The 18,350-nt window shown below is 43.3% G+C and overlaps 2 protein-coding genes across 3 annotated transcripts in view; one reads left to right on the plus strand and one right to left on the minus strand.

Moving 5' to 3' along the window:
• Window positions 1–17,844, minus strand: part of PEX14 (peroxisomal biogenesis factor 14) — a 137,113-nt gene extending 119,269 nt beyond the window's left edge. Inside the window, exons 1-2 of one of the 2 annotated variants that reach the window (XM_030878772.3) lie at window positions 17,739–17,844; window positions 522–569 (exon numbers count right to left, since the gene is read on the minus strand). In XM_030878772.3, the coding sequence (XP_030734632.1) occupies window positions 522–569; window positions 17,739–17,774 (84 nt within the window). In that variant the 5' untranslated portion in view covers window positions 17,775–17,844. The remainder of the gene's footprint in view (window positions 1–521; window positions 570–17,738) is intronic. The other variant, XM_060283214.2, reaches the window with a different exon arrangement.
• LOC115866808 (large ribosomal subunit protein eL32-like) lies at window positions 7,009–7,444 on the plus strand. The gene is given in 2 exon segments (XM_060289815.1): window positions 7,009–7,349; window positions 7,351–7,444. Coding segments are annotated over 2 exon segments (435 nt in total).
• Window positions 17,845–18,350: the final 506 nt, after the last annotated feature.

The raw sequence follows: 18,350 nt of genomic DNA on the forward strand, positions 1-18,350 counted from the left end.
ACAGTGAGAGGCCCGCGTACAGAAAAAAAAAAATAGTATAAGCAGATAATGTTGGAAATGAGTATCACAAACCAAATTACTGACCAGGCAAAAATGGAACTCTCTCCCTTACCTGTTCTTCAAAGGCCACCTGAAGTGCCCTCACCCTGAGGAGCAGAATGGCTATTTCAGACAATCAAGCAGCTACTTGGTCAGGCCCAGCAACCTCGCTCCAGCTCAGCCTCCAAAGGTTTCAGGCATCCCACTAATTACCACTGATTCAAACAAGTAAAATGGTGCCTCACCACACCTGGGGCAGATGCTTTCCATTCCAGAAAAGACCAGGCTTTACTAAGGGGAGATCTCGCTAATCCCTGAGTGCCAGAAGAGGAATCAGAAGTTAGAGATCACTTGCGAGCTGTCTCCACAGAGCACCTACTCCTAAAGCGGCACTACTGATGCAAAACTATAGGAGCATAAGGTTTCTTGAAACTCAGTATTTTAATTATTAGAAAATTATACTATATATCATGGCTTCTTACCAGCGGCTCTCGAGGCGCCACATTTTCACTTCCTGGATTAGAGCTTGGCTGCAAAGAAAAATAAAAACAAAAGTAAGATCGCAGTGCCACCCAATGGACATCAAAAAAACCTAAGGTGTGCCATTCTCGAGCAACACACACAAACAACTACTTCTCATATTTCTCACCAGTTTTCCACACCACAGAGTGTTCTGTGGTGGGTTACCTGTAAGAAGCAGCCCGAAGAAGAGCCTGAATTTGCCAGTGAACACGAAGAGACTGTTTCTGGGTTTACTGTCACGGCACCTCAAGAAGGCTGCATTTAGCTTAGGAGGGCCCTGGCAGCTGAGCAGCAGGGGCTGGGGACCATCACAAAATCCGCAGCAATAGGAGAAGTCCACAAAAGCCTTTAAGTGAAAGCCAAACTTCCCTTTTGCCGTGTCTCCCCCGCCACTGACCAGCGAGAGCAGAGCAAAAGTGGAGAACCAAATTCAGCCACAAGGGGGCCCCAGTTGCCCACGCTCAGCATTTTCTCTGGGCATCTATTTGGAGCCAAGGAAGCAGCAAACTATGGACACTGGTTCCTATTTATCACCTGTCACTAAGGATACCAATCCCCAGTAGTAAAGAAAGCCGAGTTTAAATCCGTTTTGTAAATAAGCTAGTGACAAGCTGACAGATAAGCAGAGCAACCCACAGCCAGGCACCATGTGGCCCACTCACCTGGCCCTAGTCTGTTTCCTTCTCTGGATCTCTCCCCTCACCCTCACACTTACCTTCAACCCTTGGCTGATCTGGCCAAAATTCAGAGAAAGGGAGAGAGAGAGACAGAGACAGACAGACTGGGAGGAAATCTACAAATCTCCAAAAGAAGGAAACAAGCTGCCTGAGAGAGTTATGATTAGTTTACCATTACTGATGTTCAAACCAATTTCCAATTATCTACAGATAATATCCAGACAAATGAGCTAATCTGTGGGTCTCAGGAGCCAGCCTCCAAACTCCTCCCAGCTAGTCAGATGGCAAGTGCCAAGCCTCCTGGGAAAAAGGATAGAAGGTGGAAGAGGAGAAAGTCCAGTCCACAGAGGGTCCCCAAAGATTTCCTCATGCCCAATTGCTACCACACAGCGGGCACAGGGCCCAGTGACAAGGACTCTGCTCAAAGGACTCTATCTCCTCATTCAAGGTCCTGTCTCAAGAGCCCCTTCTTCTGCCAGGACAAGAAGGTCAGCCAGCATGAAACTAACTAGAAAGTCTCAGAGAACCTGAGCATGCTTTCCTTTCCTCCCTCCCCCACTGTCCCTCCCTCCTAAGGCTCCAGGCATCAGTAAGCTCATGCGTTCAGATCTCTAGCCCAGACACCTCTGAGTTCTACACCCAACTGCCTTCCTGCCTCCTCTTGGACTTAACAAAATCCCATAACAGATTCATAATCCTCTCCCTCCGCCATATTTGTACGCTTCCACTGTTCCCTGTGTGGGTGAATGTCACAACCTTCCACCAAAATACGCAAACTAGAATCCAAAAGGCCATCCCTGACAGCTCTTCCCCTCACTTGCCAGAGCAAGTCCTGCCAATACGCCTTCCTAAATATCCATGGAATCAATCATCCACTTCTCTCCATTTCTTCTGTCATCACTTAGGTCCAAGCTTCCAAAATCTCCTGCCTGGACCACTGCAATAGCCTTCTAATCAGCTCACGCACATCCACGCTGGCTCTCTTCTAATTCATTTTCCACACAGCAAACAGACTATCGCTTCAAAACGATAATCTGATCTCATCCACCAACCCGCCCCAGTAAACATCAACAACGCTAATACAGAAAAGCCCTCCCAGCTTGGCCACGCGTCTCCTCTGACTACATATTAGGTCTGCGTGGCACCACGAACCCCAGCTCTGCACAGAACAGACATACTGGCCTTTGCTTCCTCTGTCAGTGGGACTTTATGCCAGGTATTCCCTCCCTTCCCTCTGACAATCTGATTCATCCTTCAAATTTCAGTTAAGTCACTTCTTTGGGGAAGCATTCCTTCTCTGACAGCCATGACACGATCAAATCTCCCTAATATACACTCACACCGTATACCTCTCCTTCAAGGGCTGGGCAGAACTGCAACTTTAAGTGTGTGATATCCGATTGATGTTTGTGTCCCTCGCCAGACTATAAACTCCACATGGGCAGAAACTGTCTGTGTTTGCTCGTCACTGTATCCCTGGGGCCTAGGACAGTATCAGGCACAGATTAGGCCTTCCATAGATATTTGCTGAATGAATGAATGGTCAATAAAGAGCAGAACAGATTTGGTTTGAATGGGTTATATAAAGTTCATTACCTTCCTGAGGGCTTCCTTCACTCCATTTGGTAAATACTAAGTGCTAACATTTATTTAGCTCCTTCTTCATTTCATTCTCATAATAAATGTATGAAATTATTGCTGATGAGGAAACTGAGGCAAGGGAGGTTAAATAACTTGCCCATGATGACTCAGGTAGTAACTGGTACCAAGATGATTTGAGCCCTTCTACTTAATCAAAATAATCGAGTTTTGTTTAGACTACATTTTATTAAGCAACAACCTTAATACTACCCCATAAATAATAATGTAGGTTATTTGACTAGATGAAACAAACTAACACAAACAGCTTTAATATTTAGGAAGCCTGATTCTGATTTAAACCAAAACTTTCTTCCTGAGATACAACTAATCACTGAGGCATTATCTCCAAGGAACTTCCCTTAAAATTAGTTCATCCCCTGAATAGCTAATGTTTGCCAGAGGAAAAACTTTAAGCAATATACAGTACCAAGTAAGTCTCTTTCATTGTATACCCTTCTGTACCTTTCTAAACTGTGAGCCATGTAAATATATTCTGCTTTAAAAAATTAAATACTAAAAAAATTTAAAAGGAAGCTTCCCTTTCATCCCAACAGCCTCCTCTTCCTTGGGGACACAGCACTGATGCTGGCTCCTTATATATTCTTCCAGGGATATTCAAGGCGTATAAGAAGCACACATGTGTGTGCATATCCCCACCAAGGAATTTAAACAGCAACACTCTCCAAATTCTTCAAACCTCAGCTTCACAGAGGCTTCTGGGGTCTCAGCACACCAAAGCCCAACTTCCAAACTCAATCTCGGAGGCTGCTTAGAAAGGAACAAGCATTTCCACACCCGTATTCCAACTCACGGTACTGTCCGAGGTCGGTTAGACCTTACTAGTGAACTCAGTGGACTTCTCGCCAATCTGGGAATTGCCCAATATGATTACATTCTAGATGATTCGCCAGCTCGCGTTGAAATACCTGTAATCTAAAATGGACCATCCCGATCTCCTGTCTGTGTCCTTTAGAAAACTATTTCTTCATGACCAAGACAGCCTTCATTCCTCTTTACTGCTCTGCACGTTGATATCCTTGATAATACCATCTGAAATTCTTCATTATATAACTAGTTTATTATCTGTCTATCCTTTAAGTTCCTTGAAGGCAGGCACTTTACCACCTTAGTGAAGGCAGATCTTTAGCACTTAGAATGTCACTTGTACTCAATAAGTATGGGCTTAATTAATTTTTTTAATTAAAAAAATTAAACCAAAGGAACCACTTTATATACATAAGCCAAAATGAAGCAAGCAAAGGACCATAGCAGTGCCTTTCCCTGGAACATTTCACCTACAACAAACCACAAATCTGGCCACTCTCAAAGCAATGCCATGACCCAACGGTTCTCAACCCTGGGGCATAATCACCCCCACAAGGGCATTTAAAAATGTGTAGAGGTGTTTCTGGCTGTCACAGTGACCAGGGAGCAGGGAGTCCCATCAGCATTTAGAGGGCAGAGGCTTGGGAGGCTAAATGTCCTGCAATGGACACCATGAAGAACTATTCCATGCAAACACCAACAGGACCCCTGGGAGAATCCTGACCATTCCGCTTCCTCATGAGGAGGAGGAAGACAGACTCCCATCTTTTACATGATGCTGCTTCAAAAGAGGGCAAAGGGGGCTTCCCTGGTGGCGCAGTGGTTGAGAGTCCGCCTGCCGATGCAGGGGACACGGGTTCGTGCCCTGGTCCTGGAAGATCCCACATGCCGCAGAGCGGCTGGGCCCGTGAGCCATGGCCGCTGAGCCTGCACGTCCGGAGCCTGTGCTCCGCAACGGGAGAGGCCACAACAGTGAGAGGCCCGAGTACCGCAAAAAAAAAAAAAAAAAAAAAAAAAGAGGGCAAAGGTCTGAGCGGGCAACTGCTTGTCAGAAGCTGAACTAAGCTCACACAGGTCCATGAGTCTCATCAGGCCAGCTTTTGTGAAAGTCCAATACTTCTCAAACACCTGCCCCTACATTGACCCCCTTTTAAGTGGTCAAGTCTATTTTCCAGCCTGAAACAAATCCCTACAAATTAAATTCCAACTTAATCCTGAAAACTCTTGACAGGGTGGTTTATGGTTTTAAAAATAATAATAGTAATAGTAAGGTTTAGAAATCACCAGCTGAGGATCCGCAGTCAGGATCCTCAGAGGCTGGAATGCAGAGAGCAGGCAGGGAGAAAAAGCATCAAAATGCTTTAAAAAATAAACAGGCAAACAAAAAAAGGCCACAGTGGCAGGGAGAGAAATGTGTCAGTTTGGTAGAGACAAAAGGCGCTCTCACTCCTGCTGTCCAGGCACTGACCTTCCCCAGCCAGGAGGTGTGCCCACGTGCTGACCTTGATGCACAGCAAAGGTCAACTGCACACAGCTCAGATCTGAGCAACCAGAAAAACACTCAGTTGTAGGAGCGCTCATCCTATACCTGCCAGCGACTGTGTAGCTCTGGGTATGTCCTAGGCAAGATATGGCCTATAGTTCTTTGCTGGGAAGAACAAGATTCAATTCAACAAATGTTGTTGGAGAGGCACTGGTATAGTAGCAAGTGCATGACCTTTGGCATTAATAACTGAGGGGCTGTGGGTATACTGGTCAACCTCTCTGAACCACAGTTCCTCATCCACGGGAATAATGGGAATAATACCAACACCCCACATTCAGGATGAGATGAGGATCATGAAAGTTATATCATTCATCTGCTCAAAATGAACCAATAGAGTCTGCCCTATGATGAAGTAATAGGGACCAGGTTTACCCTCCCACTGTAAACAACTAGAAAACTAAACAAAATAAATGACACCACTGTTTGTAGACACTGGACAGCAGGCAATACAGGACTTTGATTCCTGACAGAACAGAAACAAATGATAGGAGTCCTAAGACCACCCTGGCTTCTGACAGATTTCTGCACATTTCAGACCAAGGACCCAGGGCAGGGGCAGTGGTGGGAGGGGGGAATCCCAGCAGATCACAGCAACAGATTGAGGAAACAGACTGGAGTTCAGGGAGGCTAAGTCAGCTGAAAGGTGCAGGACAGAGTTCCAGAGAGGAGGGAGCTCTGCAGAAAGGGAGCTCCAGAAATCTGCACAGAGGTTTCCTTAAGTCTGTACTGAATATTAAAATGTGTACATGCATAGAATGACACTCCACGAGACTGAAAAAAGACTGATGAAGAAGCTGCAAGCTGAACAGTTCCCAGAACCCTCATAGGTCTCACAAGTCCCAACCACCAGAGTGGAGCATTCTCCCTGCTCGATCAGGGCATTCAGTAGAGACCTGGAAGGGCCACATCTTGGTGGGGGGCGGGGGGTGTGTGTCAGATCACCCCTAGGATAAAAACGACCCTAGATCAGGACTTGAAAGAATCAGAATGAACCAAAAGTAACTTAATCACCCACCAGAACAAAACTCAACACTCTTTCAAGTAAGATCGCAATCCAGACCCTCAATGATGTAAAATTCACAGCACCCAGCACCTAATCAAAAATCTCAACATGTGTCAAGAAGCAGGAAACTGTGACCTATAATAATAAGAAAAATTAGAATAATTAGCAAACAAGAGCATTAAGACAGTGTCATAACTTTATTCAAGAATTTAACTCATTTAAAAAATACAAATATCAAATCATGTTGTACACCTGAAATTAACATAATGTGGTATGTCGAGTAAACCTCAATAAATAAAAAAGAATTTAAAGGAAAACATGATCATAGTAAGGAGAGAAATGTGAGGTATAAAAAGAAAATAGAACTTCCAGAGATGAAAAAACATGTCTGAAATAAAAATTTCACTGAATGGTAATGACAATAGGTTAGATACAGCAGGAAAAAAAAGTGCACTTGAAAACATAGAAACTGAGCAAAATGAAGGACAGAGAGGGGGAAAGAAGACCAAAAAAAGAAAAATATTTGAAGAAATAATGGCTGAAAGATTTCCAAGTTTGATGAAAACTACAAACTCACAAAGAAGCTCAACACACTCCAAGCAGAACAAACACAAAAGTGACTAAGGTGCACCATAATCACGGGCTCAAAGTTCATGAAAAGGGGAAAATCCTTTAAGTAGCCAGAAAAAAATTAATCAAAATTAAGAATGACTTCAGACTTCTGAACAGCAACTGTGCAAGCCAAAAAAAATACAATGGAACAGTATCTTCAGCTCTTCCTTGGCCTGCCTACAGAGGTGGCAGCCACCACGGCTGCCCTCAAACCTCTCGTGAAGCTCAAGATTGTCAAAAAGACCAAGAAGTTCAACCCACACCAGTCAGACCGATATGTCAAAATTAAGCGGAACTGGCAGAAATCCAGAGGCACTGTGCGCAGGAAATTCAAGGGCCAGATCCTGATGCCCAACATTGGTTATGGGAGCAACGGGAAAACAAAGCTCTTGCTGCCCAGTGGCTTCCGGAAGTTCCTGGTCCACAACTTCAAGGAGCTTGAAGGGCTGCTGATGTGAAACAAATCTTACTGTGCTGAGATTACTCCAAGAACTCAAAGCCACTGCGGAAAGAGCAGCCCCGCTGGCCATCAGAGTCGCCAATCCCAATGCCAGGCTGCACAGCAAAGAAAATGAATAGACAGGTCATGTGCACATTGTGTTTGTGTTGGAAAAAGAAAAAACAAAAACATAAAAACTCAGCCATCTGAGATTTAAAAAAAAATAGTATCTTTAAAATGCCCACAGAGGGTGGGGGGGAAGGGGGGGAGATACAACACGACTGTCAACCTAGAATTCTATATCCAATGAAAATATCTTTCAAAAATGAATACAAATTAAAGATTTTTTCAAAAGGAAAAAAAAAGTTAGAATTTGCCAACAGTATACTTGTACCACAAGAAATGTTAAAATGCTCCAATTAAAAGGCAGAGATTGTCAGACTGGGTGGGGAGAAAATTCAAGATGGAGCTATAGGGCCTCCCTGGTGGCACAGTGGTTGAGAGTCCGCCTGCCAATGCAGGGGACACGGGTTCGTGCCCCAGTCTGGGAGGATCCCGCATGCTGCGGAGCAACTAGGCCTGTGAGCCATGGCCGCTGAGCCTGCGCGTCCAGAGCCTGTGCTCCACAATGGGAGAGGCCACAACAGTGAGAGGCCCGCATACTGCAAAAAAAAAAAAAAAAAAAAAAAAGAAGTAAAAGATGGAGCTATATATTGCCGACAAGAAACCCATTTTAAAGAAAAAGACACACATAGCTAAAAGGCCAAAGGATGGAAAATGATATACCATGCAAACACTAATCATAAGAAAGCTGTAGTGGCAATATTAATCTCAGGCAACTTCAAACTAAAAGATATTACCAGAGATAAACACGGACATTTCCAAAATAAAGGAGTCAGTCAAGAAGACATAATAATCCTGTATAAGTATGCACACATAATAGTTTCAAAACACATAAAGTAAATCAGACCGAATTTAAAAGATAAAAAGACAAATTCATAGTTATAGTTGGGGATTTAAATAATCTTCTCACCTTAATCAAAAAGTCAGTAAGGATATAGAAGACCTAAATAATACTATCAACCAACATGGCCTAATAACATTCCCAGAACACTTCACCCAACAGCAGCAAAATATACATCACAGTTGACCCCTGAACAAGGGAGTGAGGGGGAGCGACCCACACACAGTCAAAAATCCACATATAACTTTACAGTTGACCCTCCATATCCAAGGTTCCCCATCCACAGACTCAACCAACTGCAAATAGTGTAGTAATGAAGAATGTATTTATTAAAGAAGCTTTTAAGTGGACCTGCACAGTTCAAATCTATATTGTTCAACGGTAAAATGTATTTTCAAGTTCATAAGGAAAATTCATCAAGACAGACCATAAAATAAATTTACAAGACTTGAAATCATATAGAAAATGTTCTCTGATCACAATGGGATTAAACTAGAAATCACAGAAAAAAATACGGAAAAATTTCAAATGTTTGGAAATTAAACAGACTTCTAAATAATCTATGGGTCAAAGAAGAAATTACAGGGGAAGTAAGAAAATATTCTGAACTGAATGACAATGAAAACACAACACATCGAAATTTGTGGAATGCAGCAAAAGCCATGCTTAGAAGGAAGTTTACAGTTTTAGTTAGTGACTTTAGAAAAGAAGCTAGAAAAATAGAACAAATGAAACCCAAAGTAAATAGTAAGAAATAAAATTTAAAACAACAGAGGAAAATCAATGAAATAAAAACTGGTGTTCTGAAGAACACTAAAATTGATAAATCTGTATGCAGACTGATCAATTAAAACAGACATTAATTTCCAACATTAGGAATGAAAAAGGGGAAATCTCTGCGTATTTTATATACATTTAAAAGATAAGGGAGGGACTTCCCTGGTGGCGCAGTGGTTAAGAATCTGCCTGCCAATGCAGGGGACACAGGTTCAAGTCCTGGACCAGGAACATCCCACATGCCACGGAGCAACTAAGCCTGTGTGCCACAACTACTGAGCCTGCACTCTAGAGCCCGTGAGCCACTACTGAGCCCATGTGCCTCAACTACTGAAGCTCGCACACCTAGAGCCTGCAACAAAGAAAAGCCACCACAATGAGAAGCCCACGCACTGCAACAAAGAGTAGCCCCTGCTTGCTGCAACTAGAGAGAAAGCCCATGTGCAGCAACGAAGACCCAACACAGCCATAAGATAAATAAATAAATAATTTTTTTAAAAAGATAAGGGAATATTATGAAAAACCTTACAAACAAATTTGACAACTGCAAATGACTGCAAATTCCTTGAGACACAATATGCCAAAGCTGACCCTAGGAAAAAAACAGAAAAGCTTAATAGCCTTATATCTGTTTTTAAAATACATAATTAATAATTTAAAACATAATTTTAAAATACTTAATTTAAAAAGAAATTAAGGGACTTCCCTGGAGATCCAGTGAGTATGACTCCATGCTCCCAATGAAGGGGGCCCAGGTTCAATTCCTGGCCAGGGAACTAGATCCTGCATGCATGCCGCAACTAAGAAGTCCACATGCCGCAACTAAGACCTGGTGCAGCCAAAATAAATAAATAAATAATAAAAAGAAATTAAGTTTACAACTAAAATTTTAAAAGAAAACTCTAGGCCCAGGTGGCTTCACTGGTGAATTCTATCAAACATTTAAGAAAATAATAATAGCTGTCTTATAATAAACTATTTCAGAAAGTATAATAGAAAAAAAAGGTCGGGGGGTGGGGGCTCCCTGGTGGCCTAGTGGCTAGGATTCCGGGCTTTCACTGCCGTGGCCCGGGTTCAATCCCCGGTCTGGGAACTGAGATCCTGTAAGATGCGTGGCACAGCCAAAAAAAAGGTAAAAATTCCCAATTCATTCTGATAGGCCAGCATTACCTTGACAACAAAACTAGACATAGATTTCACACACACAAACTATAAATCAATATCGCTCATAAACATAAATGTGAAAATCCTTAACACAATATTGCCAAATCAAATCCAGCATTATATATCAATAAAAAGGGTAATATATCATGACCAAGTGGAATTTATCCAACAAATGCAAGGGTGGTTTAACATTTGAAAAATCAATCAACGTAACTCACATATTAACAGAATAAAGGAGGAAAACAATAGAATCAACTCGACAGACAGCAAAAAGAGCACCTGACAACATTCAAAACACATATGATTAAAAAAAAACTAAGCAAAGTAAAAATAAAGGGGACCTTCAAAAAAACCTATGGTTGGGACTTTCCTGGTGGTGAAGTGGTTAAGAATCCGCCTGCCAACGCAGGGGACATGGGTTTGATCCCTGGTCTGGCAAAGGCCAACATGCCGCGGAGCAACTAAGCCCGTGCGCCACAGATACTGAGCCTGAGCTCTAGAGCCCGCGCACCACAACTACTGAGCCCACATGCTGCTACTGAATGCCGTGCACCTAGAAGAGTCCGTGCTCCACAACAAGAGAAGCCACTGCAATGAGAAGCCTGTGCACCGCAACAAAGAGTAGCCCCAGCTCACCACAGCTAGATAAAGCCCACGCACAGCAATGAAGACCCAACACAGCCAAAAATAAAAAATTTTTAAAATTTAGAAATTGAAAAACCTATAGCTAACATCATATTTAAATATGAAAGATTGAGTGCATTTTCCCTAAGATCAGGAATAAGGCAAGAATGTCTACTCCCAATATTTCTTTTAACATTGTACTAAAAGTCCTGCACAGTGCAATAAAGCAAGAAAAAAAAGGGCATACAAATTGGAAAGCAAGAAGTAAAGCTGTCTTTACTTGCAGATGACATAATCATCTACAGAGAAACAAGGAATCTACCCAAAAAACTATTAGAATTACAAATGAGCTTAACAAGGTTGCAGATATAAGGCCAACACACAAACTCAATTTTATTTCTATACACTAACACTGAACAATTAAAAATGAAATTTAAACATTAAATACAAAAAAATGAAATATTTAGAGAGAAATTTAACAGAATGTGTACATGACCTACACGCTTTAAACTATAAAATACTACTAAGGAAAATCAAAGACCTAAATGGAGGGGCTTCCCTGGTGGCGCAGTGGTCGAGAGTCCGCCTGCCGATGCAGGGGACACGGGTTCGTGCCCCGGTCCGGGAGGATCCCACACGCCACGGAGAGGCTAGGCCCGTGAGCCATGGCTGCTGAGCCTGCGCGTCGGAGCCTGTGCTCCGCAACGGGAGAGGCCACAACAGTGAGAGGCCCGCATACCACAAAAAAAAAAAAAAAAAAAAAAAGACCTAAATGGAGACATATATCATTTTACGGAATTAGAGGATCAATACTGTTAAGATGTCAATTCTCCCCGAAACTGATCTATAGATTCCACACAATCCCAGTAAAAATCCCAGCAAGCTTTTTTGTAAGAACTGATAAACTGATTCTAAAATTTATATAGAGATGCAATGGACCAAAGCTAGAACAATTCTGAAAAAGAATAAGGTCAGAACACTTTACACTACCTGATTTCAAGATTTACTATAAAGCTACAGCATTCAAGATAGTACGACTGACCCTTGAACAACACAGTGGTTACGGGGGCTGACCCTCCGCACAGTCAAAAATCCACATGTAACTTTACAGTTAGCCCTCCATATCTATGGATTCAACCAACCATGAATTGTGTAGTACTGTAATATGTATTTGTTGAAAAAGAAATCCAAGTATAAGTGGACCCAGGCAGTTCAAACTCCTGTTGTTCAAGAGTCAACTGTATTTCCTTCACATTAGGAGAAACACAGATAAATGGAACAGAAGAGAGTCCAGAAATTAACCTATTATATACAATTTTTTTTATTTTTGACAAAGATGGCAAGATAATTCAATGGAGAAAGGGTAATCTGTTCAACAAATGATGCTGGAACAACTGATATCCATATGGGGAAAAAAAAAATTAACCTCAGCCTTTACCAATAAGCACATGAAAAGAGCTGCTTAATGTTATTTGTCAACACAGAAATGCAAATTAAAAGCACAGTGAAATACCACTACATACTCACTAGAATGGCTAAAATTAAAACAGACAGACAATACCAAGGGTTGATACGGACGTGGGGCAACTGGAATGCTCATACACTGCTGGTGGAATGAAAAATAGTACAACTTTGCAAAACACGTAAGCAATTTATTATAGAACTAAACATACACTTAGCATGTGACCCAGTAAATACACTCATAGGTATTTACCAAGAAAAATGAAAACATATGTATTCACAAACACACTTGAATATTTATAGTAGCCCCAAACTAGAACCAATCATGTGGGGGAAAGACTCTAATGTGACTGCCATGATCCCCACTTCCTGGTATTCATGCCCTTGTGTTGTCCCCTTGAGTGTGGGCAGGAACTATGACTTGCTTCTGGCCAACAGAGTACAGTAACAGTGACAGAATGCATGTAATTACATGCATGTGGTTACAATATCTAAGACTGTAATGTCCACTTGCCTTTGAGGAAACAAGTGGCCATCCTGGGAAGACCCATGTGGCAAGAAACTGAGGGCAGGTCCTGGGTGACAGCCAGTCACAAAGAGAGGTCCTCAGTCTGAAGTCCATAAGGAACTAAATGCTGTCAATAACCACATGAGCTAGGAAGCAGATCCTTCCCCAGTCAGGACTCCGATGAGATCACAGCCCAGGCAGACACCTTGACTGCTGCCTTGTGAGACTCAGCTGAACTGTGTCCTGACTCCTGACCCACAGAAACTGTGAGACAATAAACATGTACTGCGTTAAGCTGCTAAATTTATAATAACACTCTTATGCAATAGGTAATTAATATAATCCAGATCCATCAAGTGGTGAACAGATCAACAAACTGTGGTATAGCTATACAATGGAATACTACCCACTAATAAAAAGTAATGAATTACTGAGACATACAATATAAATTTCACAAACATTATTATGAGCAAAAGTGAGACACAAAAGAATATTTACATTATGAATACATTCGTATGTAATCCTAGGAGAGACAAATATAATCTATAGTGATAAAAAGAAGTTCAGATTTCCTGAGGCCAAAGGCTAGGATTTACTGGGAAGCAAGGTAAGGGAACATTCAGCAATATGGGAATTGTTTTGATGTTGATTGTGGTGGTGGTTACACAGGTATATACATTTGTCAAAACTGACCACAACACATCTATTGGAATTCCACAGTAAAGCTTTTGGCCACAAAGACTTGGTCACTCAAAAAGCTATTAATCTATGGATTTTAAGTTAGGATAGGGGCAGCTTTGGGGGATTGGCTAGTAATGGGAGGGACGCCAAGGAGGCTTCTGAGGTCCCAGTAACGCTTGATTTCTTGATCTGAGTACTGGTTACACAAGTGTGTGCTCACTCCGTGAAAATTCACCAAGCTGGACACATAATTGGTGTACTTTCTGGGTGTATGTTAAACAGCAGTAAAAAGTTTTTAAAAAATTTTAAAGGCTAGGGAGTCGTTCTAAATTAAAGCATACTAAAGAGACAAATCAATGCACTCCCTATTTCTTCATTGGATCCTGATTGTTTTTTTAAATTGGAGAATTTTGAATGTGGTATTTGTAAATAATATTTCATCAATACCAAACTTCTTGTGTGATAATGGTATTATGGTTATGTAGGAGAATAACCTTACTCTTACAAGAGACAAGATGAAGTATTCTAGGATGAAATATCATGATGTCTGTAACTTACTATCAAATCCTTCAAAAATATACATAAAGAGACTGAGATAAAGCTAATTCAGCAAAATGTAAACAGTGTATATTGGTGAAGTTTTTATGGGAGTTTTACAGGAGTTCTCTGTATTATTCTTTCAACTTTCCTATAAGTTGGAAACTTTTCAAAATAAAGAGTGAGGGGAAAAATGTCTTGTTTGAACTACTGTTATTCAAGAGTTCAATAATCTTCCAAAACTGCATACAGAAACTTGGAGAAGGAAACCAACATCCACTGAGCACTTAATATGCACCACACACTCTTAACATCTGTGGCTTCAGTCAACCCTCAAATGGGATTATTATTACTCCCATTTTACAGAGAAGAAAACTGAGGTTCAGAGAGGTAGAGTGACAAGTCCAATAGTAAGTGAGTGCCGGAGTTCAAAGCAAAGTCTGTCAGGATACAAGGCCATGCTCTTCCACTCCGTAACATCTTTGCTGTACTCTTCTCCCTTCCCTGCCTCTGTGTTTTCTCAGTCCAAAATTTATTATATCCAGTGAACCTGAACAGATTAGAAATCTATGTTCCATAATAATTCTCAATATTCAACAACCATTAAACAATCAGATTGAACCATGCTTCTGCCCTTCACTAAAGACAGAAAAACTGATGGGAAAGTACAAAAATAGGGATGACATTTCCCGTTCCTATGGGCCATAACATGTACAGACTAGAAGGGACTTTGATAAGAGATTAACCATACAAAACCGAGTAATGTGGAGTAAACAGGATAAGCAATAAATGCAATTCCAACAGACTGTTTTGAAGACAGCCTAAAAAGACTATACCATTATGAAAAAGAAAGTATATCGCTGAAATCTAAAAGGCACAAAGGACAGCTAGGATAAACACCAGCATTCAGCGTGTTCCTTTAAATTTCAAGGAAATTACTTCCGAGCAAATAAAAAACCAACCTTAGTGGACTGGTGGTCAACATATGAAATTTCATATCCCAAAAAATGTTTTAATAGGGACTGAGAAAAGGCTTAGATGATTTGTAAGTGAAACTCCAGAGTTTACTGAATGGAATAATAATAGGTAACACACTGTGTCAGGCACTGTTCTAAAATAAGTTAATTCATTTAATCCTCAGAGCAATGCTATGAGATAGGCACTAGTATTATTCCTATTTTACAGATGGGGAAACTAAGACCAGAGAAGTTAAGTAACTTGTCCAAGATCACACAGCTGGTAAGTAGTGGGGCTAGGATCCTAGCCCAGTGGGGATGGCTCCAGAGTCCATACTTTTAACCACTGCTCTACACTGCCTTTCAAAGAAAGAAATTGTTGGTTATTTACCCTTAATCTTTCAAAATGAGAGATTGATGCCACACGGCCAACTAACAAACTTTCTATGAGAGACAGAATACTGCCTCAGTCCCAAAGGTGTGATGCGTTCTTCTCAGACACAAACCAGGTTTGGAGGAAATACCCAAACAGTTCATTCTTTCAGTTCCACACTGCTTTACTGGAGAAATGGGAAACCCACTGATCAGGACTAGAAAATGAAATGAGAAGCAACTGCTAAAGTGAGTTGGTTTACTTTAAATGTGTGCATTTGGGGCTTCTCTGGGGGCGCAGTGGATAAGAACCCGCCTGCCAATGCAGGGGACACAGGTTTGATCCCCGGCCCGGGAAGATCCCCCATGCCGCGAAGCAACTAAGCCCATGCGCCACAATACTGAGTCCGCGCTCTAGAGCCCGTGAGTCACAACTACTGAAGCCCGCGTGCCTCGAGCCTGTGCTCGGCAAGAAGAGAAGCCACCGCAATGAGAAGCCCGCGCACCGCAACCAAGAGTAGCCCCCGCTCGCCGCACTACAGAAAGACTGCGCGCAGCAGCGAAGACCCAACACAGCCAAAAATAAAACTTAAAAAAATATTTTTTTTATGTGTGCATTTGCAGCTTATTGTCAGTGACAGAATTTGGCGTAAAGCATTCAAGTTTTTTCCCAAGCTGCCAGCATTTTCTGATGCAATCCCATCTCTATCAGCTTTGGAAAGGAGGGCAAAGCAGCAGCAGAGTTGAAAACCAAACAAGTGCTGGCCCAGCCCCCTTAAGGAACCTAGATTCCTTGCACGTGTACAGAGAGGACAATTTCCAGAACCAAAGGAATCCTTGGGCACTACAAAGGCTCCGAGTGGCAGAATTTTTAGTAACCTTCACAGCACAGGCAAATTACATGCGCTGGCATCCTTTAATCCCAGCCTATGGGCATTCCTAACATGTAACAGCTCAGAGGAACCTAGATTCTGAGGAGCCTCAGCATTTCAGCAAGCTAAGCGGGTTAAGGCAGGAAAGGAGGGCCCACCCCACCACCAGGACACTCTCCACACTCCAGAATTTCCGACAGTGAGAAGACCAGAATCAGCCCTAGATATTTCTCACGTTTTACAATCTGGACATCTCTCTGAATCATTCACTCTGCTAACGGAAGCTCGTCTGGGGAACTCACAACTCCTCTATGTGCAATTCCTGTAACAGAATGATCATGAAGAATAAAAGAGTAATAAGAAACACTAAGCCGTATTCTTCCAAGGAAGGAACTGAAATACCAGGAGGCCGCTGAGAAGTCCACAGGTGTTTCAAGCAGGTGAGAGATGAGTGATGAGGTCCAGGTTGAAACCAGTTTCTTCCTCCTCTGTCTAATCCTAACTAAACTTAAACATGTAGGGCCAACTAGTGGACTCACACGCAGCCGGGTTCAAACCCAGGCTTAATCAGGCAATTGATTTGCGGCGCGTTACAGACCCTGCAAAATGGCGGTTAATAGCCCGTACTTCATAAAGGTTATAATGAGCATTAAACGAGATAATAAGCGTAATTTGTCTCCCGCATGACAGCACACACTCCGTAATCGTAAGGTACCGCTTACCCCATCCTCCTCACCTCAGCCCACCCCACCTTTGGACTACAAACGCCTACAGAGGCCTTAGCATCCACTGCTTCCTGACAGCAGACGGACAGGCAGGAGCACTGGTCCTCAAGGTCCCCCGACTGGAGTGGGATTCGGCTGATTCTGTGGCTGAAAAGCTAGAGCTCCTGGCCAAGAAAACCTAACTGTGGGCAGCAAAGACGGATCACCAACCAAAAGCTCGGTGGCGTCGGTTGATTACAGTGAGTCCACTTCCTACCAACGCACTGAGAGGGTCCAAGTACATTCCCCCCCCCTCCAACTTGGCAGGGGAAACGCAAAGGTGACTAAAGACGAAGAGGCTGGCAGCGGGGCCACCCAGAAGGCTGAGGCTGCGAGAGAGAGGGAACCCTGATGGAGTAAGGCCTATCCCGAGAGGGAAGGGCCGGGAACGATCCAGCCTCTCTCACCCCTCTCCTCAAGCAGGGGCCCTCGCAGCTCAAGCCTGGGGGGCCTCTCAAGGGTCCCGCCACCGACCTGGCCAAGTACAAGTGGGACCCGAGGGTCTGGCAGGCGGGAAGTGGGGGGGGCCCTCGGGCGCCCCCGGGCCCCTGCTCGGGAATGTAGTCAAGGAGGGGTCACGCGGGGAGGGGCCGGGCGGCGAGGACCCGGGGAGGGGCGGGGCCCCGGATGGGGCAAGAGGTCGGAGCCCCCGGCTTCCGAGGCTCAGGGTCCCCACCGGGCTCCCAGCCACCCGCCGAGCGCCCCCTCCAGCGGGGTCCCCGCCAGTACAGCGGGGCAGTTCCACTACCCTCACCTGGCTCGGCTGCTCTGCCTGCTCCGAAGACGCCATCTTTCTGAGGCCTGACTAGTCTATCGCCGCTGGGTGAGGCTTCTCCCAAGCGCCCTCGCTCTCGCTCTCTCGCCCAGACTAAAGTAGCCGGAACTGAGCTGTCGATGGGGGACGCCCGGGGAGGAGAGGGGAGCTCCCACGTCCCCCACACCGCTTACTGTTTCCATTAGGTCTCTGCTTTCCAGCAAGAACGATGCCTGTCCTTTTTGCTTTTTTATATGTATATTATACTTATTGAATTAAATCTCTGCCCATCTTCACAGTACCTTGGGCACATGTAGGGACACCCTAAGTATTTAAGAAATGAACGAATGTGAAGAAACCTGGAAATTAATTAATTAACTGATGGTTCAGTCGGGTGCCTACCATTTGCCAGGCACTTTGGTAGCCGCGAGAAATAAAAAGATGCAAGACTCAACCCCTGCTCTCAAGTCTAGGCCAAATACACACACACACACACACACACGCAATTACATCTTGGAGCTAGGAGTCTGATAACGGTATGCAGGTCTATTAGGAGAACTCGGAAGAGGGGGCTTTTTGGAGAGGAGAGGCTTCTACGAACCGTTTTCACTT

This window comes from Globicephala melas, chromosome 1 (assembly GCF_963455315.2).
Source record: "Globicephala melas chromosome 1, mGloMel1.2, whole genome shotgun sequence".
NCBI lineage: Eukaryota > Metazoa > Chordata > Mammalia > Artiodactyla > Delphinidae > Globicephala > Globicephala melas.